Here is a 22,290-nt window from a genome sequence, read left to right as displayed (position 1 = left end):
CTTTGCAAACCTACCGTCAGTAGTAGTACAGATAGTAGGGACAGAATTAGGAACTTGACTTGTGATTTCATTGGTATAGAGATCTCCCAGATGAGGAAACTCCCTCTCCCAGTGCAGGTTGCCACCTTCTCTGCAAGTTTTACAGTCTCAGAGAGCTGACTAGAGAGCCAACAGGTTAGCCAGAAAAAATGAAACAGGACTTGAACCCAGATCTCCCAGGCTCTGAGGCCCACTCTTCATTCACTTTACCACACTGACTCTAAGAGTCTAAAAGGTGGATTTTCAAGGGTTTACTTTTAGGAAAAGGGATAACCCATTCTTGACACTCAGAAGATAAAGTTCTACCAACATGATGTCATGAACCACCATGCCAGTCACACCAAAGCCCATTTCTCCTTGGCCAATGTCACATGTGGCAGAACATGTGTCTTCCCATCCCTGCTGACCAAAAGGCAATGAATGCGCATACATGTGTGTGACACAGAGAGGGTGGTGTTAGCCCCCTTCTTCTCCATCCCCCATGACTCACTCCCCATTGGGGTTTGGCGCTTTTAGGCGGGCACATGAAGCATTCTCATGCCAGGTTACTTGCTGATGGGTACAGGATGCTGCAGCTGGTCCTCATCACAGCTGGCCATGGTGAGTCATCCCCACCCCACCCCACCCCCACTCCCACCCCACAGCTGCCCCAGAGAGCTAAAGATATCTCATATCAGTTGCTAGATTTTCCACACCCATTGCTGGGTATGGAGAGACTAAGGGCCCAGATGTGGGGAGAGCAAGGCTCGGTCACCTATACATTCTGCTCAATGACATCTCTCATATGTGTTCCTCTATCTTCACTCACATGGCCACTGTCCAAGGTCTGGCACCCCTCACCCAGGCAAGAGAACTATTTGACAAAGATCTTGGGGTTAGAGTAGACTGAGTTGACAGTATGAAGTTGTAAACAGAAATGCAAATATGAGATCCACAGGGGTGTGCTGGCAAATGTTTTAACAATCAGGTCTCTGGAAAAAGGAGTAGCAAGGTGGATAGGGTGCCAGACCTGGAGTCAGGAAAACCTGAATTCAAAACCAGCCTCAGACACCTACTAGCTATGTTACCCTGGAGTCACTTAATCCTGTTTGCCTCAGTTTCTTCCTCTGTAAAATGAGCTAGAAAAGGAAACGGCAAACCACTCCAGAATCTTTGCTGAGAAAAGCCCAAATGGGGTCCCAAAGAGTTGGACACGACAGGAACAACTAGAAACTAACAATTCTGAAAAAAATGCATCTATCCTCATGGCATACTTGAAAGTTGAATCTGCATGATAACCAGTTTTCCATCACTTCCTTAGGTCCAGACAAAGACCAAACAATAAATCAGGTCCTGATTGGTAGCATTTGTGGATTTCTGAGGTATTAAAAAGCTCACTCCAAGTTTAACAACCAGCTTTCCAGAACCCCCCTGGATCTCTACCTGGATGGTCCAAAGGCTCCTCAGCTGAAGCCATGATGTCCAACATGAAATCACTCCCATCCTTCTCTAAGCCACTCCACTTTAGGTCCTTCATACTTCCCTGTTTCTATTGAGGGCATCACCACCCACCTCGTTATCCAAGTCGCCATCTCTGCAATGTCTATTCTTAGAGCAGTGCCCGGGGCAGTCCAGTGACTTGCCGGGGACCCACAGGCTGAGCATGTCAGAGAAGGGACATGAGCCCTGGCCAGCCTGATTCCAAGGCTGCTTCTCTATCCACTACACCACACTGTCTTTAGCTGACATTTATTCTGCTTTGAAATTTGCCAAGAATTGTACATACATGATCTCATCGTGACTTCACAACAACCCCATAAAGAGGATACAGCAAGTAGTAACGTCAACCAGACAGTCAATAAACATTTATTAAGCACTTATTATATACCAGACATTGCGCTGAGTGCTAAGGATACAAAGAAAGGCAAAAAACACAGCCCCTGGCCCTCAAGGAGATATTATTAAGGTATGATCATTCCCATTTTACAGAGGAGAAAAGTGAGTCAGACAAGTAATGAGGCTTGTGCTGGGTACATGGTTGCCTAGTAAGTGCTAGAAGAAGAATCTGAGCCCTTCTTCCTGATTTCAAGTTTGACGATCTTCAACATGGGGCACTTTATCTCATAGTTCAGCCACCCCTCAGGGGGCCAATGTCAAGGGAAGACTTTTCTCATCTCTCCAGTTGTTAATGGGCTCTCTCCTCAGATTACTGGAGAAGTACTGACCTCTGACCTCAGGCACTGCCGAGCTAGGGCCAGCCATGAACCTCTGCTTCAGTTTAAGCTACTTTAAAATGAGGATAACAACAGCACCTTCCTCCCAGGATTGTTTGTGAGGTTCTAATGAGATCATACACGCAAAGGCCTGACGTATACAGGGGCTCAATAAGTCCTTCCCTCCCTCCCTTCCATCTAACATACTGCACCTCCCCAGTAGAATACAAGTTCTTTGAAAGGAGAGCTATTTTCCCCTTTGCCTTTTAACCCCAGTTCCTTAAACATACAATAAGCATTCAATAAATGATTATTGGATGGGATTCTCACCATCTAGGAACAGAGTCAGAGTGGGCTAGTAATATGCAAATGATACTAAATAATTCCACTATTAGCCACATGGCTAACCTAGATCCGAATAGTTCATTTACTAGGAATGGGAACATACTGATGTGCTTAGGGGCTCAGGGACAACCAGTTCTAGGTCAACACACCTTCAAAGACATCTGTACCACATTGACAAGACAAACAACTTTCGAATTTGGACGAATGCAATGAAGATCCACTATCCCAGAGGAGTCACAGTGAAACCTGCTCCCCACCTCCGGACAGAGGAGTGATGGCCTCGAGATGAAGAAAGAGATATGTGTCTTTGGACATGACCAATACAAGGATCTGTTTTGTTTAACAGTGAGCATTTGTTGGAGGGTTTTTTCTTTTTCAAATGGGAGAGGGGTGAGAAGAAGAGAAAATAAATGCTCATTAATCTAAAATTTAAATTAAGAGCAAAAGGAAGTAATCTCTAACAGTGGATAACCCAACATCGCTTATACCTGTCTTTGAAATGCATTCTACATGTTTTGTTGAAGAGTTGTATTTCCTAATTATTTTTAGTTTAGGATTTTGCTGATTTCCCTTTCTCCCTGCCAACATGGTGCAGAGAAAAGAGGGAACAGAATCAAAGAATATGGATTCATATCCCAGCCTCGGTATGTACATTTGTGATCTTGGGCAAGTCACTTCTACTGTCTAGACCTCAGTTTCCTCAGCCTGTTGGATAGAATCCTCAGTGACTGGTCCCCCACAAATCCGTGCTCTTTCACTCGTTTTATAATGCTTTTATCTGCCTATTTCCCTTTCTTCTGAATTCTTCCCCTAATCTCCATTCTTAGTAGATGACTTTACCTCCTAATTTATGGAAGAGATGGAAAACTCCAGAGACACACGCCCAGATTGTCTCTGTATTTTCACCCATCATCTATCTTCCCCCTTTCTTTGTTCTCAGAAGAAATGCCTTTCTCTCCCTTTCCAAGGATAATGTCCTCATCTATGTCATTGCTCTTTGAGAAAGAGGAAGCAGAATATATTATGCCTCAGCTAAAGTAAAAAAGGCAGGGGTAGCAATCCTTATCTCAGACAAAGTGCAGGCAAAAATAGATCTCATTAAAAGAGATAAGGAAGGAAATTACATCTTATTTAAAGGTACTATAGATAATGAAGTAATATCAATATTAAATATGTATGCGCCAAGTGGTATAGCATCCAAGTTCTTAGAGGAGAAGTTAAATGAGTTACAAGAGGAATTAGATAGTAATACTATACTAGTGGGGGATCTGAATCTCCCCCTCTCAGAATTAGATAAATCTAGCCAAAAAATAAATAAGAAAGAAGTGAAAGAGGTGAATAGATTACTAGAAAAGTTAGACATGATAGATGTCTGGAGAAAATTGAATGGGGATAGAAAGGAATATACCTTTTTCTCAGCAGTACATGGCACATTTTCAAAAATTGACCATGTATTAGGGCACAAAAACATCATAGTCAAATGTAGAAAGGCAGAAATAGTAAATGCATCCTTCTCAGATCATGATGCAATAAAAATTACATGTAAGAGCGAGCCAGGGAAAAGTAGAATGAAAATCAATTGGAAACTAAATAATTTCATTCTAAAGAATGAATGGGCCAAACAAGAAATCATAGAAACAATCAATAACTTTATCCAAGAGAATGACAATAATGAGACAACATACCAAAATCTATGGGATGCAGCCAAAGCAGTGCTTAGGGGAAAATTTATAGCTCTAAATGCTTACATGAATAAAAAAGAGAAAGAGGAGATTGCCATGCAACTTAAAAAGCTAGAAAAAGAGAAAAAGGAAGGTCACCAGGATGGGGAAATACCTTGAATAGTGGGACTAGATGGCTTTATGGCCACTTCCAATGCTAAATGTCTGAGATCTCAAGCTTCCTCTTTTCTTCAGGTTGTTGCCCATGAATTCTTTCCCCTTCCTACCCTTCCAGCCTTCTTCCACCTTCCACCCCGCTCCTTCCTGCCCCCCCCCCCATTCTCTGAGACACTGGCCTCCTTGCATCTCCTCACACAAGATGCTCCAACTCCAGACTGGGCATTCTCACTGTCTTCTCCCTATCCCTGCCATGTTCTTCTTCCTCATTCCTACCACCTGGCTAAAATGTCCTTTTCTACAGGAAGCCTTTCCCAAATCCTTTTAATTCTTTCCCTCTGCTGGTTCTTTTCAATTTCTCTGGGATGTAGCTTGTCTGGACACAGTTGTTGGCACATTGTCTCCCCCTTTAGGCTGTTCTTGAGAAAAGGGGCTACCTTTTCCATTTCTTTTTACCCCTATGCCTAGAACATAGGGAATGCTTAATCTATGTGTAATGACTGCCTTTCTCTTGCACGTTTCTGCCACCTGAGGTGCAGGACACTTAGGGAAGGGGAGGCTTCGAGGATCCAGCAACATGAGAAGATATTTGCCCACGTGTGGACAATCAGCTGGTATCCACAGACAGAGCTCTTTAAATGGGAAAGCTGGATGTCCTGAGAGAAAATATCATACATGGGAAGGAAGAGAATCAGGGGATGGAAGAAGAAATATCAAGGGCAGGGAGAGAGTGTTATCCCATTAGAACAGGAAGCACTGTGGTTGACTTTTACTTTCCAGGTTTTAAAAATAATAATATTTTTACCTGAAATCACCCACCCCAAGGCATTTCCAGCAGGACAGGTTTATGATTTGATCTCTTTCCAAATAAATGACTGTTTGCTTAAAACATTTTCATGTGAAAGGACAGCAAAATTAGGACTGTTAGGAGACCAACACGACAGGGATGATAAAAGGTCTGTTATGTTCTTTAGGCCCTGGAGCATTTTTCCTGTAATTAGACCTTTTAAAAAACTGTGTGTTCCCAGATCAATATGTAATAAGCCTTGTCACAAGGAGAATGGGGGAGGGGGGGGGGGAGGGAATCCAATCTTTACAAACCAGCATGAACACGATCAACTACCATTCCAAAGTGGTGATGATGGAGTGTGTATGTTACCCACTTCTCCAGGGAGAGGTGAAGGAAGGAAGAAACATTTTCAGAAACAGCCAGAGGGGAAATTTGTTACGTTTGGCTAGCTGTATTTGTTACAGTCTTTTTTCTTTTTCTTTTTTTTTTTCCTAGTGGAGTAGGGAGTTGGAGGGTAAGAGGGGACAGAGATAAGGTAGCAAAAAAAAGAAAAAGAAAAGGAAAAGGAAAAGTGAAATCACAAAGGCATTTTTAAAAGGTAGTGCAGGGAGGGGCAGCTAGGTGGCGCAGTGGATAAAGCACCAGCCCTGGATTTAGGAGGACCTGAGTTCAAATCTGGCCTCAGACACTTGACACTTACTAGCTGTGTGACCCTGGGTGAGTCACTTAACCCCAACTGCCTCACCAAAAAACAAAAAATTTAAAAAAGGGGGGGGCAGCTAGGTGGTGCAGTGGATAGAGCATTGGCCCTGGAGTCAGGAAGACCTGAATTCTAATCCAGCCCCAGAAGCTGTGACCTTGGGTAAGTCACATCACCTCTACCTGCCTCAGTCTTCTCATTTGTAAAATGGGGGCTAATAGCACAAACCCCTGTAAGGATCAAACAAGAGAATGTTTGCAAAGTGCTCAGCACAGCTCCTGGCTCACCGTGGGTCCTTATTAATGCTTCCTTCTTTCCCTTCCTTTGCAGCCTTCTTCTTTCAAGGCTCTTACATTATAAGAGGAAGAGGTAACCTAGAGAAGAGGTCTTTCCGTTTCAAGTCAGATCACAGATTGGGAGCACAGAGGGTCCTTAGAGACCATTCTAGTCCTTCATTTTTACACACCAGGAACCCCAGACACAGAGATGGTAGTAGGTCACATGCTAGTAAAAGGCAGAGCCAGGCCTCGAACCCAGGCCCTCTGACCCCTCTGGCCCCAGTCCCAGGGTTTCTGCCCCTCTCAGACTGAAAAGTCCATTTTCGCTCCCGCAGGTCCATTTTTGTGCTGCAGGTTGCTCTAAACTGGGCAGGAAGGTACCATAGTGAAACCTAAGGTAGGGGACAGGATGCCAAGGTCGCCATCAGCTAGACCCGTCCCCATCTCAGGAAAGCTGCCATTGCTCGAGGCACAGCCAGCACCAAACTCCAGCGATGTGGGGGTCACAGCACGCAGTGAAGCCTCTCAGAACTATAATAATGAAGGGAAGTATGGCGCCTGCGTATAACTGCTGGACTTGGAGAGACCCAGAGCAAGACGCTTCACCCTGTTTGCCTTAGTTTCCTCATTTGTAAAATGAGCTGAAGAAGGAAACGGCCAACCACTTCAGTGTCTTTGCCAAGAAAACCCCAAAATGGGGTCATGAAGAGTCGGACAAGACTGAGAACGACTCCACAACAACGATGAGGAGGACTTGTGTGATCAGAAAGAGGGTGGGCCAGTCAGGAAGTGAGACTACTGTATACACTGGTATCCACCAGAAGTGAACAGACTGAGAAAAAAAGCCTCCAAATATTGAGATGTTGCATAGAGGAAAAGGGAGAGAGAAAGGGAACAAGCATTTATTAAACATCTACTTTGTACTTTACAAATATCTCACTTGATCTTCGCAACAAGAAGTTAGATTCTATTATAATCTCCATTTTACAATTGAGGAAACTGAGGCAGAGCTGAAGTGACTTGACCAGGGTCACACAGGGAGAGCTGGGTTCAATATTGTCTTAGACACTTCCAAAGGGAACAACTTGAGCTCAGTCACCCGGCCTCTGTAGGCGTCAGTTCCCTCATCTGTAAAATGAGGGGATTTAATTTGGTGACCTTAAAGATCCCTTTCAGTTCTAAGTCTATGCTCCTATGGGAAAACCCAGACAACAGTTTCACCCTATGGACAGGCATGGATGGGTTGTGATTTACCTCACTGGAGGGAATAGCTACACCAAGGGAGATTACAGAATCCCTAGGAGTCTGTTTAAGGCTTGTCCTCCCATTGGCCTCCCCCCACCCACCCCACAAAAGCCAATGACGAGTGTGCGAAAGCATACAATAGCTCTCATATCCTCGTTCCAGTTCCAAGCTGAGTTTCTCCATAATAACTGTAATTTACATCCAGCCAACAGAAAACAGGTGTTTTCAGTCATCCTAGCCTCCGGCCGGGTGTCCCAGCTCTGTGTGGTGGGGAATGTGCACAGAGCAGCCATTGTTCCTCCAGGGCCTCCCCTCCTCTTTCTCCAGAAAGGATTATACAAGATTGCCTTGCTCTGAGTGACAATTAAAGGGGCCCTGAACAAGAACCAATGTTTTCGGGGTCACTGCTGAATAGTCCCTATGAGGAATAATAATTTTAAAAACACCCAAGCATTCATCTCTGACATTTTCACAAATTAAGCTGTACTTTAGGGGCAGACAGCATTTCAGAAATAGGTCACCTGAACCCACAGGGAGAGAACTGAAAATCCTGGCATTTCCTTCCCCAAATATGACTCTAATCTGGCATGAGAAATTGTTAGCCCAGCTTCGAAAAGAAGAAATTGCCCCTCCACCCAAGTTCTAGGAGAAATCAGTCATTAGGTTTAATTCAAAATGGGTCACTTTTGGAATCTCAGAGTTGGGGGCCTTCTGGTACAACCGGCTCATGAAGAGGAATCCCCTTCTAAGACCCGTCCCCCCCTCCCAGCTCCCTTGCCAACAAGCATCATTTATTTAGCCTCTGCTGAAAGATCTCTGGGGAGTGAGGACTCAATGTCTCCTGAGGAAACCCATTTCATAATGGGAAAGTTTTAATTGTTGAGATTTAAAAAAAAAGATATTTACCCGGCTACCAGCTTCATCCACCCACTGTCCTGCTTCTGTCCTTGAAAAGTGGGCCAAGGCAACCATCATGGTCGGATTTTAAACACTTCCATATGGGTACTATGAAAAAGCCAGGATGAAGAAAACCCATCTTTGAATAATTTCCCTTTATCCCCTGGGCCTCATACCCTGTTCACACGGCTCCCTCCTCCTCCAGTTCTGGAACAAGGACATGGTCCGATCAACTTTGCCAATGTTCCTGAATGGGGTGGGGGCTTGCTGTATGCCCCTGGCCCAAGTGCCCCTTCCTTGGCACCACTGCCCTATGGGAGTCAATATCTTCATTCAATGTAAGCTCTGTAGGGGGAGGTATGTGTATCCCCAGAAAGGAGCAGAGGGCTTGGCACATAATAAGTGTTTAATACACATTTGCTCATTTCCTGATTCATTTTGTTACCTTCATCCTGTCCATTGCTCTCACCCTCAGATTCCCACCCGGGACTCCAGCTTCCTCCCTGGGGCCCACACGTCTGAATGGTTACAGCTCCCTATACCTACTCTGAACTGTCTGTATCTACCTTCTGTGAGTCAGGAGACTAGGGAAATTGGGGAGGTGTGAGTTCACCTCTCACTCTTACACCACCACTTGGGACCCCTGTGAGTAAGGGAGCTATGGTGTAGATCTGGGGCAGTGGGGGTTCACATTTCCCCCAGGTGGATTAGTCTGGGACCCTGCTGTGGGCCCTTTGTAAAGGAAGAGGATAAAAGTGGGTTTTCTGACGTTTCTGGGGGAGCTCCTGGGACCCTGTCATTGATAGCAGCATCTATCTGCTTTGCTCTTCCTTTGGGTCACCCTGGGGGCCGTTTTGGGGGGAGGGAGGTGGAGTATTTAAATCTATTTTGATGGAATGGTTGGTCTGTTTGAATCCTTGGGCTCTGAGTGACCCACATCACTCAATGTGGAATGGCACCCAGTTCCCCACCATCCTATTTTCTGGGCTTTTTGTACAAAACCAATAAACCTCCTTCCTTTACCCAGTGCTTGCCAATGTATTCCCCCTTTACTCTTAGAACAACAATCAAATCATCGCTGCCATGCCCAGAAAAGACGTCTTCACCATTTGCACTAAAGTTCTAGTCCCCTTCCCAGCCCTTAGAAGACCAAGCTTCCACTCCCCGACCACGCCTCCCCTACGCGCACGGTCTTTCCCAATTGGAATGCAAGCTCTCTATGGGCAGAGGCCATCTTGCTTGGTGGCTCCAGTCCTTAGCTATGGCTAGCACTTAGTACATGTGTACCTGCCAAATATGTGCCTATCACATAAAAGTGCTGTAGTAAATGTTTCTTTCTTTCCTTCCTTCCTTCTTTCCTAATGGATTCCTCCTTGGAGGATAACACCAGGAAAAAGATTTGATTCTTTTTTTTTTTTTTTTTGCGGGGCAATGGGGGTTAAGTGACTTGCCCAGGGTCACACAGCTAGTAAGTGTCAAGTGTCTGAGGCCGAATTTGAACTCAGGTACTCCTGAATCCAGGGCCAGTGCTTTATCCACTGCACCACCTAGCTGTCCCAAAAGATTTGATTCTTTTTTTTTCTTTAAGCGAGGCAATGGGGGTTAAGTGACTTGCCCAGGGTCACACAGCTAGTAAGTGTTAAGTGTCTGAGGCTGGATCTGAACTCAAGTCCTCCTGACTCCAGGGCAGGTGCTCTATCCACTGCACCACCTAGCTGCCCCAAAAGATTTGATTCTTAAAGCAAATTTTAAGAAACCAAAGGAAGTCACAGTACCTTGGAGAGAAAAGAAACCTAAAGTTGCTGAGGACTTTTTTTTTTAATGGCTGATCATTATTGTTGTTGTTGTTTTAAATGGAAGATTAGACACAGCTGAATACCCTTAGGCTTAGAAAATCTCTGCTGCTCTTCAGACATTAGGTCACAACATTCATCACAGGAGACACCAGTTATGTTCACAACTAAGTAGAAAAGATTTCTCAGAGCAGCGATTTGGAACCCTGCCCCGCCCAAGTCTCTAATTGTGAATACCCTTTGAGTCAGTATAACACCACAATTTGGCCCAAAGAGATCAATGAATGAAGCAAAGGACCCAAATGTACAAAAATGTTAACAGCAGCTCCTTCTGTAGTGGCAAAGATCTGGAAACCAAGGGGGTGCCTGCCCATCAGCTGAAGAATGGCAGAACAAGTAATGGCATATTCATGGACTTGGACTGGAATACTATTGTGCTAAGAAATGATGAAGGAGATGGTTTCCAAAGAAACCTGGGAATACTTGTATGAACTGATGAAAAGTGAAGTGAGCAGAACCAGGAAAACAATTTATAGAATGAAGACCACATTGTAAAGACCAACAATTATGAAAGACTTAAGCACTCTGATCCAGACAATGAATAACCATTATTCTAGGGGCCCCAGTGATGAAGCATACTACCCATACCTCCAGAGAGGGAAGTGATGGATTCAGGAGGCAGAATGAGACACAAATATTTTTCATGGCCAATGCAGTGATTTCTTTTGTTTGACTGTACAAAGGGGTTGTTCATGTTTGTGTTCTCATTCTCCCTCCCTCCCTCCCTCCCTCTCTCTCTCTCTCTCTCTCTCTCTCTCTCTCTCTCTCTCTCTCTCTCTCTCTCTCTCTCTCCCTCCCTCCCTCCCTCTCTCTCTCTCTCTCTCTTTCTCTCTCCTTCCCTCCCTTCCTCCCTCTCTCTCCTCTCTCACACACATATTAGAGAGAAGGAGATTGAAGGAAAGAAAATATATTGTTGCTAATTAAAAAGCAAAATAAAATTTTTTATAAAGATAGAGCAAAGAGGTTGCATCTGTTGGTCATTTTGAAGCTAAGAACTCCCTTTAATGTTACATCCAGAAAAATCTATATCTCTGATGTTTTAGGTCCCTCTGAGATATGGCTTTGGCTGCTAGGCTTAGGAAACAATGTAAGAACTTTATTAAATAGCTTTGTGCAGTGCTCAGCTGGCTCTGCTCTGGAGTACACGTGGCTATCATTAAGGAAGTTAGGGTCAGAGTCTCATAGATTTAGAGCTGGAAGAGACCAAGACTCTCTAATTCTGCCCTCTCATTTAACAAATGAGTTAAATGAGGTCACAGGGCAGCTAGGTGGCACCATAGGGGATGGAGTGCTGGGCCTGGAGTCAAGAAGCCTCACCTTTCTGAGTTCAAATCTGGCTTCAGACGCAGCCTAGCTGTGTGACCCTGGGCAAATCACTTAACCCTGTTTACCTCAGTTTCTTCATCTGTATAATGAGTTGGAGAAGGAAATTGTGGTATCTCTGCCAAGAAAATTCCAAATGGGATCATGAAGAGTTGGACATGACTGAAAATGACTGAACATACCTGAGGCCCGGAGAAAGTGACTTGCTTAGTACACTGGTAGGGGGTAAAAGTGGGATTTGAGCCCAGGTTCTGTCATGTAAAACCAACACAATTTCCACGGCACTGCGCTGACTTGATGATCCTCAGAGTGACTGAAAACCTGCTTCTACCCAAGATGACAAATTAATGCAGGCTAAACTGACTGATTCTTCCTCATTCCGGGTTATGACAGAGGATTCCTGAATGTTGGTGCTAGATGCACCATTTACAGATGAGGAAATTCGAGCCCAGAAAAGGAAAGTGATTTGTGAGGGGCCAATCTGCACGGCTGAGACTGACTTCAAATTCACGGTTCTGATTACTCTACCACAATGCTGTGACAATGGAGAGATTCAAGTTGGGATAAAACAACAACTACCCAGAGAAAAAAGGAGGGAAAGAAGAAAATACAGGAGTGATGTTGTCTCTGAACAACTGAGAAACAGGTACTGGGCAGGGCTAAGTATCAATTTCAAAGTAGTTGCTGGCTTTGCTCTCTGTATCTCTGAAATGAGATGTCACCATTGTATAGTGTCAAATGATCAGTTTTAAAAAGCGGTGCATGTCTTGAGTTGTGGAACAGTGGAAAGGACATTAATCTTGGAATCAGAGGACCTGGTGAAAATTGCGGCTTTGCCACATATTACTTATGACCTCATGCAAATCCCTTAACTTCTTGGGGCCTCAGTTTCCCCATCTGTACTAAGCTAGAAAGCTTCCACTTACTGATCCAGTGATGACTACATGTCTGTCATATCAAAGTATTCACTCTTGGTCAAATACCCTTTGCCACCCTTCCTACCTGCCCATACCTACCAGTTCTGGCATCACAAACCGGGATAAAATCAACTCAGCTGGTCCCTGATTGGGGGGCATCCCTCTATTCCCTTGTGGTCCTACTCACAATCCATAAGGACTTTCTGGACCAAAGTGCCCTTCCCTTTCTACCTCTCTCCTTTGAGGGTTTGTTCCCCTTCCCCCTAGAAGAAAAGCTTCCTGAAGGCAGAAGTTGTTTTATTTTGTCGTTTTTTTTGTGGGGCAATGAGGGTTAAGTGACTTGCCCAGGGTCACACAGCTAGTAAGTGTCAAGTGTCTGAGGCTGGATTTGAACTCAGGTCCTCCTGAATCTAAAGCCAGTACTTTATCCACTGCGCCACCTAGCTGCCCCCCATTTTGTCTTAACTAGAATATGAACTCGATGACAGTAGGGACTTTTTGTACTCAAGTTCTTAGCACAATGTGTGGCTCAAAAAAAAAAAATCACTTAATAAAGTGCTTTGTCATTAATACTTTCATTCATTCCAGGATTGTAATTCATCACACTGTCAAGACCTAACACAGTGCCTTACACACTGTAGGCCCTTAATTAATGCTTGTTGGATGGAGATGGATAGCTGTGCTGGATCCACCCAGCTGCATGCATGCATTCATTCCTTCATTCCTTCATTCATTCATTTTCTCTCTCACACACACACAAACACACACACATACACACACACACATTACACCCTACACACCCTACAAATACATGCATGCCTAAAATTAGTGACAATTTCAACCCTTGGGGAAAAAAAATCTGCCTGGTATATTTTCCTTTTTATTTTATATCCATTGAAACCAAGAAGTGTGAGGAATGTCCACAGAATAGGTTTCACTAAGGATCTATATAATATGAAAGGATTCCCTTCTATATGACTACATTTAGATGGGTTTATTTGAAATCAGGTTGGCTGGGGAAAATAACTGAGCCTCAAATAATTTTCTAAGCCAAGGTGATAACTAACAATACCAAGAGTAAAGACACAAACTGATGCCAGGTCTAATTACAAAGAAGTCTCACAACATTCATGCTTTGTTAATTGGGTGTAGTTACTTTCCCATATTTTGACAAAGTAAGAAACAATCTGCTGTGCTTCAGGAAGCAAAGCTATCAGTAAACACCTCCGTGCCAGACAGCACCACCAGCTCACCTCATCCCTATGGTTCTTGATTGGCATACAGAGAATGCTCTGGGTCTTGTAGCCTGTGATTTGGTCCACTTCCGCATTGAACCTTGGATCCTATGAAGAAGAAATAAATTGAATTAAATAACCTGCTGGTACAAGGATGGATTTCCTCTTCTGGGGTTTATAAGATTAGAAGAATCTAACCTTCTCCTTACCTCATTAACATGAGTAACAATTCTGGCACTGGAAAATGCATCAAAATCCATCAATTGCTATCTTCTCTGACAGGAGGAAACTTCATGATTATTTTTCAAAGTTTTGGGAGATACAAGCAGTCACGGAGAGAAACAAATGCTGACAAATATAATTTGGCAAAGTCCGAATTCATTCGCCCCACACACAGGGATTGTTTTGCTTTCATGCAAAATCCTGCCCCTCCCTCCCAGCTGTTAGCCTTCCCAATCCCCACCTACAGCTAACTCTCACCACCTGTAATAATTGGGTTTACACTCAGGAGGGAGGCAGTGTGCGGTACTAGAAAGCATACTGACACAGTCTGAGGACTTGGATTCCAATTCCACTTCTCCTGCTCATTGCCTATAGGGCTTCATGCAAGCCACTTCCTCTCTGGAGACTTCTGTTACCTCATTGATAAAATAAAGGGGTTGGACCCTCCCAGAGCTCTCCACAATTAAGCACATGTGCACGCATCCCTTTGGCAGCTTCAGTTTACACTTACTGAATATTTAAGCCTCTCTTCACATTTGATTAGGGCAGGGATTTTGTCTCCTAATTCTTGTCCTCCCTTTCCAAAGAGAAACTTTGGAAGATGCAAAGAATGCGATGAATTCTTGTGAGCTTCTGCTGCCAGACTAGGCCAGAGCGGAGAAGGCAGGTGCCCAGAGGGAGGGTCTGTCCTATCATCATTTGAGAATTTGATCATTCATTTATTATTCATTCATTCAGTAGGTATTCATTAAGTGTTTACTAAGTGCCAGGCACAGGGGGTAAGAGTCAAAAGTGAAACATTCCCTTCCCTCAAAGAGCTAATAATCTACTAGGATGGGACATTTTAAGCCAAGGTCTGTGAATTCACTGTATTTCACTAAAATAACTGGTTTCTTTACTCATCCTCATAACCAGTTGGGAGAGGCTTGATATGATGGTTATGAAACAGAGTATGGTTTCCATCTCCCCATGAAAAGGGTTTGGTCTGGATGCAGAGATGTGGGTAGGGGATGAATTCAGGCCGTTCGTGATGCTCCCGTGACTTCAGGTGGGCATTCAGCATGCTGACAGCCACCCCAGGGAGCGGGATGAAGAAGGTCAGTGACCTCCACAGGTGGCCCGTGCCCTTCTCGCCGTGGACGCCACTGGACAGCAACCGCCCCGCCAGGGCCAGGGTGCAGACCTGGCCCAGTAGTGACAGCAGCTGACTGCTCGCCATTACAGTCATCTTCCAGGGGCAACTAGGTGGCTCAGTGGACAGAGCACTGGTCCTGGAGTAAGGAGGACCTGAGTTCAAATCCGGCCTCAGACACTTGACACTAGCTGTGTGACCCTGGGCAAGTCACTTAACCCCATTGCCTCACTAAAGAAAAATAAATAAATAACTGGTTTCCTTTGAAATCCTATGGCTTTTATTCTACATACTTACAAATCCGATTCTGAGGAGTCCCCAGGCTTCACCAGCCTGCCCAAGGGGTCCAGGACATAGAAGAGATTAAGAACCCCTAAACTAGGAAGGTATACCCTATGTACAGATAATCAAATTCACTGTGCCCCTCCCCCTTCATCAATTCAGGGGGTCTTCCCCATCAAAGAAACACCCTGGAAAAGCTAGAGACATTCTCTGATACTATAGGATCATAGGGAGAGAACTATGAGGCACCTCAAAGGTCAACTAGTTCAACTCCTTTTTTATAGCATGGGAAACTGAGGCCCAGGAGGGTTACATGACTTGACAGGTAGCAACTGGAAGAGCTGGGTTTGAACATTGGATTCCCAATCCAGTACTCTTTCCACTGTGTCAGTATCTGATGACCTGGAAGCATCCTGATAATTCTTTTGGAACTGCCTCTGGAGTACACTCTTCAGCACAAATTCCCAGATACCTTCTATTTCACTTTTTTCCATGAAATTCATCAGCTTGAGAGGCAGTGTGGCCTGGTAGACAGAGGACTGGACTTGCAGCCAGAAGCCCAAGGTTCAAATTGTGCCTCACATAACGCTTAATAGCTATGTGACTCTGGGCAAATCACATCACCTCTCTGTGCTGTTTCCCCATCAGTAAATTGAGGCCTCTGAGGTCCCTTCCGGAGCTAGATCTATGATTCTGTGTGTGACATTGGACAAGTCACTCAACCTCTCTGTGCCTCAGTTTCCCTACCTGTAAAATTAGAAGGTTGGTCTCAATGGTCCTTTCCAGCTCTACATGTAGGAATCTGTGAAGAGTCTAAGCCTGCCAATACCTCACAACCCATTTCTCCATTGCTTCTGATTCTTCAGAGATCATGCTTTCTCATTATATATAATATATACATATACACATACATACATACCTATAAAAATCATGAAATACATATACAGATATATTTCATATACATTTTATTCTCATTACTTGTCATGTCTTATAGAATGAAAATTCATTTGAGTATTTTAATATTGAATATGTCGCCACTGAGGGGCTATACACAAACTTCTCCATTTTGAGGTTCTAGGGCCTAGTAACCCTGAGCTCTTGGGGGACATGTCAAACTAGAAGAATGTTGAGCATGAGCTCAGTGAAACATCTGTCATCCCAGCATCTTCAGGGCTAATTTGGAGAGGTCCATCCCCAGGTGGTTCATGGGTAGGGAACCATTCACTAGTTACTAAGTCCGAGAAGGATAGTGTGATGAAATAATGGGATTTAGCAGATACTCAAAGACCCACCTGGAGATTAATCTATACTGATTGAATCAAGTGAGAGTGATTGACTGCTGATTAAGCCTACTTCAAGTTAATTGGATTATAATCATATCTAGCTATCCCTTAAGAAGGTATTGTTCTCAGAAACTAGACTGTGAACTCAACTTGAGAACACCTTCAAAACCAATGGATTTGAATGATGCCAACCAATCAACTTGAAGCAGTGTGTAAGGACCGCCTCTATTCCAGATGGTGATGGAATATTACTGTGTTTCAAGAAATGACAAGCAGGAGGATTTCAGAAAGGCCTGAAAAGACTTATATGAACTGATGTATAGTGAAGTGAGCAGAACCAGGAGAACTCTGCACAGAGACAGCAATAATGTTTGATGAAGAACAGAGAAGGATTCAGCTATTCTCAGCAATACAATGATCCAAGACAATACCAAATGACAAATGATGAAACATGATCTTGTCTCCAGAGAAAGAACTGATATTGATTGAATACAGACCAAAGCATGCTATTTTTCACTTTCTTTCTTTTTCCCCCTTTTATTCGAGTCTTCTTATACAAAATGAAAAATAAGGAAATGTTTTACATAATTGAAAACAAACTAATAAATAAAGAGATGGAATTTTCAAGAGTTCTTTGAAGAGAAAGCATGGTACCATGCATAAGATACTAGACTGGGAGTCAAGAAGACTTGGGTTCAAATCCCACCTCAGACACACTTATATGGCACTTAATAAATGCTTGTTCACGGACCTCACCTCCGGGTCTCTCACTTTCCTCATTTCTGAAAGGATGGGGATGTCAGTCCCTTCCAGCTCTAGAGGTATGACCATATTTGGAGAGTAAGAGAGAGAATTCTTAATAAATAGAGTCCATCTGAACGAGGTCCCTGCATCCCAAACCACACACCCTATGATTCCTCTCTCCGTTGCTCTTTTTTGAGGTCCTGCTTTCCCAGGATTCATATCTACATACCCTCCCTGGAATGATACTGATGTCAAATCCCATAGGAGGTGTGAATTTTTTTGGGGGTGACTTTTTCAGGGAAACCTTCTAAACTTTATACCAGCTCCATGGACTCAAGCTGTTCCTGGCACTGACACATCCTGAATTTCTTTAGATGCCTTTTGTATGAAATTCTTAAGGAAAGATATCTAGATTTTTATTCTAATTCAGCTCAACCTCAAGCCACAGTGTTTGTGAAAGTCACTAATTAACATTATTATGGCTATTTTTCATGTGCAGCAACTACCTGCCAGTCTTCACCAGGTTTGGCTTTTTAAGGCTGAGAAAGACCTCAGCCTTCAATGGTTTGTTATGTTAATCATTTAGACTTTCCCAGCTGACAATTTATGGTCTCTGCCACTTCCTGGTTCCCAAACCCCCAAAGACATTTATTTGTGTTTAAGTTCCAAGCATGGAAGAAAAATGTTTATAAGATCATGAGATCAAAACATTTTTAGAGTCAGAAGAGAACTCTGATGTTGGGTTATCCAACCCCCTCACTTTACCCAAGAGCCAGCGGGGGCCCAGGGAGGTAGTGTCTCTCTCAAGGTCACATCGGTAATGAGGAACTGAGCCAGGATTCTAGTCTGAAATTCTGTGAGAGGAGGGGAGTATGGGGAGGGGGGCTGTTTATGATATGCTTCTCTTTCGATTGAGGACAGGCACTGTTTAGGTCAACTTAGGATTTGCTTAGAAGCTCTTCATATAAACTACTCTAAACAACACTAATGAATCATTTCCACATTCCTTCTTAACACTGCTAGTTGATGGAAGCCATCCAGCTGGATTTCAAATCACTGCCAGGCTGTATAATGTGTCCATGGTATGGTGTCAGCAGTCACCTACTGAGCTCAGAGCCTGCGTGTTTTCTTCCAAGCTTGGATATTTATTTTATGTGTGAATGAGTTTTCACATATGTATGGGTATATAGATATATATGTGCCTGTATATAGAGGTCAATGGACAAATCTGTACTATAGGGTAAACAGCAACAATAACACAAACCCCCAAACAAACAAAAAACCCAACCTGGTCCCTGGTTTCAAAAACTCACAGTGAAACCAACCCAGTGAACCTGTTCCTGGACAGAGTGTGGAAATCCACTTCCTTACTCTTCATCCCTGACTTTCCTCTCAGCCTCTTCTCAGGTCCTTAGGATCTGGCTTGCCACCACATCCTTCCACCCATGCCACTCTCTCCAAAGTTGCCAATGATCTCTTAGTTAGCAAATCCAGAGCCTTGTCTCAGTCCTCATCCTCTTCCACCTCTCTGCAGCCTTGGGCACTGTTGATCACTCTTTCCCCTCTGACAGTTTCCTCCCTCTGGCTTTTCAGGACTCTCCTCTCTCCTGGTCTCCTCCTACCTACCCTTCCTGGCTTCCTTCAAAGCCCAACTAAACTCCCACCTTCTACAGGAAGCTTTCCCTACCTCCTCTTAATTCTAGTGCCCTCACTCTCTTAATATTTCCTATTTAGAGTGTATATAGTTTATTGTACATTTTTGTTTGTTGTCTCCTCAATTAGACTGTAAGATCCTTGAGGGCAGGGACTGTCTTTTGCCTCTTTTTGTGAACTTTTGTTGGCTTAGCACCGTGCTTGGCACATAGTGGTTGTTAAATAAATCATTACTGACTGACTGACTAGACCAAAGTGTCTCTTCACGGCCACCCTTGCTCTCAGATCAACTTAAAAACCTTCAGACGCTTCCAGCTGTCTGACCCAAACTCATAAGTTGTTGACATTCAACCCCTTAGTCCCAAGTTAGTTCCCCAGATTCACCCAATGCTACTTACTCCATTTTCCTGCAGAAAAACAGGACTCCTGAATTTTCCCTTATTGCAATCATCCCCCATACCATTTGTGGAATGTATGCCTTGACCCATCCTTTCCCTCCTCCACTTCAACTAGTGAAAATTCTAACTACTTCAAGATGCAAATCAAACCCCTTCTTCTGGGAGCCTTCTCTGTACCCAAGCCAAGTCTGCGAGCTTTTGCAGTCTCTGGTATCTCTTAGCCACTTCTGCATTCTACTACAAATTTTGTTTATTTGCATGGATATCTTGGGGAGGTAGTGTAGTGCATAGTGAGCCAGCCTTGAAAACAGGAAGCCCTGAGTTTGAATCGCACCTCCAACATATCCTGGCTATATGACCCTATACAAATTATTTAACCTCTTAGTCCCCTAAACTATTCTAAAAGGATACAGAGAGTATGCTGATTCTTCTTGGTAGATGGAGTTCCCCAAACTCTAACGTCTGATCCCTATCTTATTTCCTCCTGCTAGACTGTATGAGGGCAGAGCTGATGTCACATAAATCTTGCTATTTTTCTTTGCACAGAGCCCAGTGTTTTATACACTGAATGTACTCAATATGCCTCTAGGCAGCAGCCAGTATTCACATCATCTTCCCAGGGAAATAAACAGCATAGCTGTGGGCACTGTATCTTCAGTGGTTTCTGCATGGTCCAAAGTACTTTCCATTGGTGCATCCCATTGTTGCTAGAGTTAGTAGTACAGTGCATAGAGTGCTGGACTTGGATTCACAAAGATCGGAGTTCAAATCTAGCCTCAGAGACTTTCTAGCCATGTGACCCTGGGTGAGTCATGTAACATCTCTAAGTCTGTTTCCTCATCTGTAAAATAGGGACATTAACAGGACTAGTTACCTCTCAGGACTGTTGTGACGATCAAACAAGATAATATTTGTAAAGGGCTTACTTAGCACACCTTCAAGTGCTGTGTATATGCCAGCTATCCCTATTATTATTATTATTATTAATTATTGCTGTTATTCCTAACTGATGTAGGGGCATACTTTCTACTATAACTTTTTAAAATTTGACTAACAATCTTGCTGGGAGGTATGATGGTTTAAAGACTTAAAAGTTACTCCGACAAATGCCCAATTTCAAGGTAATTAGACCTATTCAGAAACCTGAGCCAGGGTTAGAAGGCCTCTGTGCCACTGAGTATTTTCTGCTAAAGGCAGAGTAAAAGCCATTAACTAATTCTACAATGTAAAAAATATAATAATTACATGCAAACAGAGAAAGAATGAGGATTTCAAAGCCAGAAACCTATCCCAAGTCTAGTCTGCAAATCACAACCTCAGTGGCATGTAGGGGTCCACAGAGCAATAAACACATCCAGACTAGTAGGGAAGCTCCTAATGTACCCCACAATGCACCTGTAATGTCATGAATGCAAGCTCACTGTCATCAAGGTCCCATGATGAATAGAATCACATATACAATCACTATGGGCAAAGGGGTTTTAAACCTGCCTTCCATGAATGCATTATTTTCAATATTTCCATTGCCTGTATTTCAATATAATTGCTTTCCTTAGCTAATCAACAAGCATTTATAAAATGTTTACTATGTGCCAGGCAGTGTTCTAAGCCGTGGGAATAAGACAATTATAAGTATATAGTCTTTGCCTTCAAGGATCTTATATTCTAATGGGGTAACACTTAAAAAATTTTTTAATTTAATTATCCATGCATTTTAAAATTTAGAGGGGTTAAGTAGCACAGTGGCTAGAGTACTGGGCTTGGACTTGAGTTTTAATCCAGCCTGTCACTTACTAACTGTGTGAACCTAGGCAAGTTACTTAACCTCCACCTCAGTTTCTCCATCTGTAAAATGGGGATTGTAACAGCATCTACCACCCAGGCTTGTTGTAATATTTGTAAAGCACTCTGCAAAACTTAAAGCATATTTCTTATGCCATAATATTTATTTAAATAAAATAAAGCTTCTTTAAAGAAAATAAAGCTATTATTTGAAAACATTACTCTAGAAAAGGGGATCATGGGCTTTATCAGACCACCAAAGAGGTCCATGACACCAAAGATATTTAGAATCCCTGGTGTAACTGATGGAGCATCAGACCTAAAGTCAGGGAGACCTCGATTCAAATCCTGCCTCAGACATTTACTAGCTGTGTGACACCCAGTAAGTGGATTCACATCCCTGCACCTCAGTAGCTTAATCTGTAGAATGAAGGAGGCTGTACTTGATGACTCCTAATGTCCCTTCCAGTTATAAACCCATGACTTTATGGCCCCTTGATCCTTCATCCCCGATTCTCTGCTTGCTTCCATTTGTCTCTGTTAAGCTGAATTTATTTAAAAAAACAAATCATAGAATCACAGAATTTAGAGCTGAAAAGGACCACAGAAATCATGCAGTACAACCCGGTTAAGTTTAAAAATGTATTTGTTTATGCATTCACTTGTGCTCTGTCCCTCTCGGGAACCTCTCCCATTGAACCAAAAAAAGAAACAAAGAGAAAAACAAAATTCTCATCATAAACATTCAGAGTCCAGAGAAACATATCTCCACATTGAGCAGAAAGGTCATGTACACATGAGCAGAAAGGTCTGTCTGTCTGCATTTTCAGCTTATGCCGTCTCAGGCAGGAGGTGAGTGGCATGTTTCTTCTCCACTCTTTTGGACTCATGGTTTGGTTCATCACTGCATGGATCAGGGTTCTTAAGTCTTTGACAGTTGATCATTGTTACAATATTGCTATTACTATGTATACTGTTTCCCCCCATTCTCTCTCTTCAATTTGTATCAGTTCATACAAGTCTTGCCAGGTTTCTCTGAAACCAACCCCTTCATCACTTCTTAGAGCACAACAGTATCTCATTACATGCACATTCCACAGTTTGTTTAGCAATTACCCAATAGGAAGACAGCTCCCGAGTTT

At 43.3% G+C, this 22,290-nt stretch overlaps 2 protein-coding genes across 5 annotated transcripts in view; both read right to left on the bottom strand.

Moving 5' to 3' along the window:
• Positions 1-22,290, bottom strand: part of PDE5A (phosphodiesterase 5A) — a 187,219-nt gene that overhangs the window by 122,439 nt on the left and 42,490 nt on the right. For all 4 annotated transcript variants that reach the window (XM_043971733.1, XM_043971734.1, XM_043971737.1 and 1 more), the window contains exon 3: positions 13,671-13,760. In XM_043971733.1, coding sequence (XP_043827668.1) covers positions 13,671-13,760 — 90 coding nt within the window. The remainder of the gene's footprint in view (positions 1-13,670; positions 13,761-22,290) is intronic.
• Positions 14,770-15,102, bottom strand: LOC122731553 (cytochrome c oxidase subunit 6A1, mitochondrial-like). Its single transcript, XM_043971738.1, has one exon. The coding sequence runs from the start codon at positions 15,100-15,102 to the stop codon at positions 14,770-14,772; it is 333 nt and encodes a 110-aa protein (XP_043827673.1).

This window comes from Dromiciops gliroides, chromosome 6, assembly GCF_019393635.1.
Source record: "Dromiciops gliroides isolate mDroGli1 chromosome 6, mDroGli1.pri, whole genome shotgun sequence".
Classification (NCBI taxonomy): domain Eukaryota; kingdom Metazoa; phylum Chordata; class Mammalia; order Microbiotheria; family Microbiotheriidae; genus Dromiciops; species Dromiciops gliroides.
Note: the sequence above shows the minus strand (reverse complement) of the source record. Positions and strands in the feature narration are given on the sequence as shown.

What these genes read in the sequence shown, in the direction of transcription:
- LOC122731553 (XM_043971738.1), bottom strand. Translation starts at nt 15,102, where the DNA reads ATGACTGTAATGGCGAGCAGTCAGCTGCTGTCACTACTGGGCCAGGTC.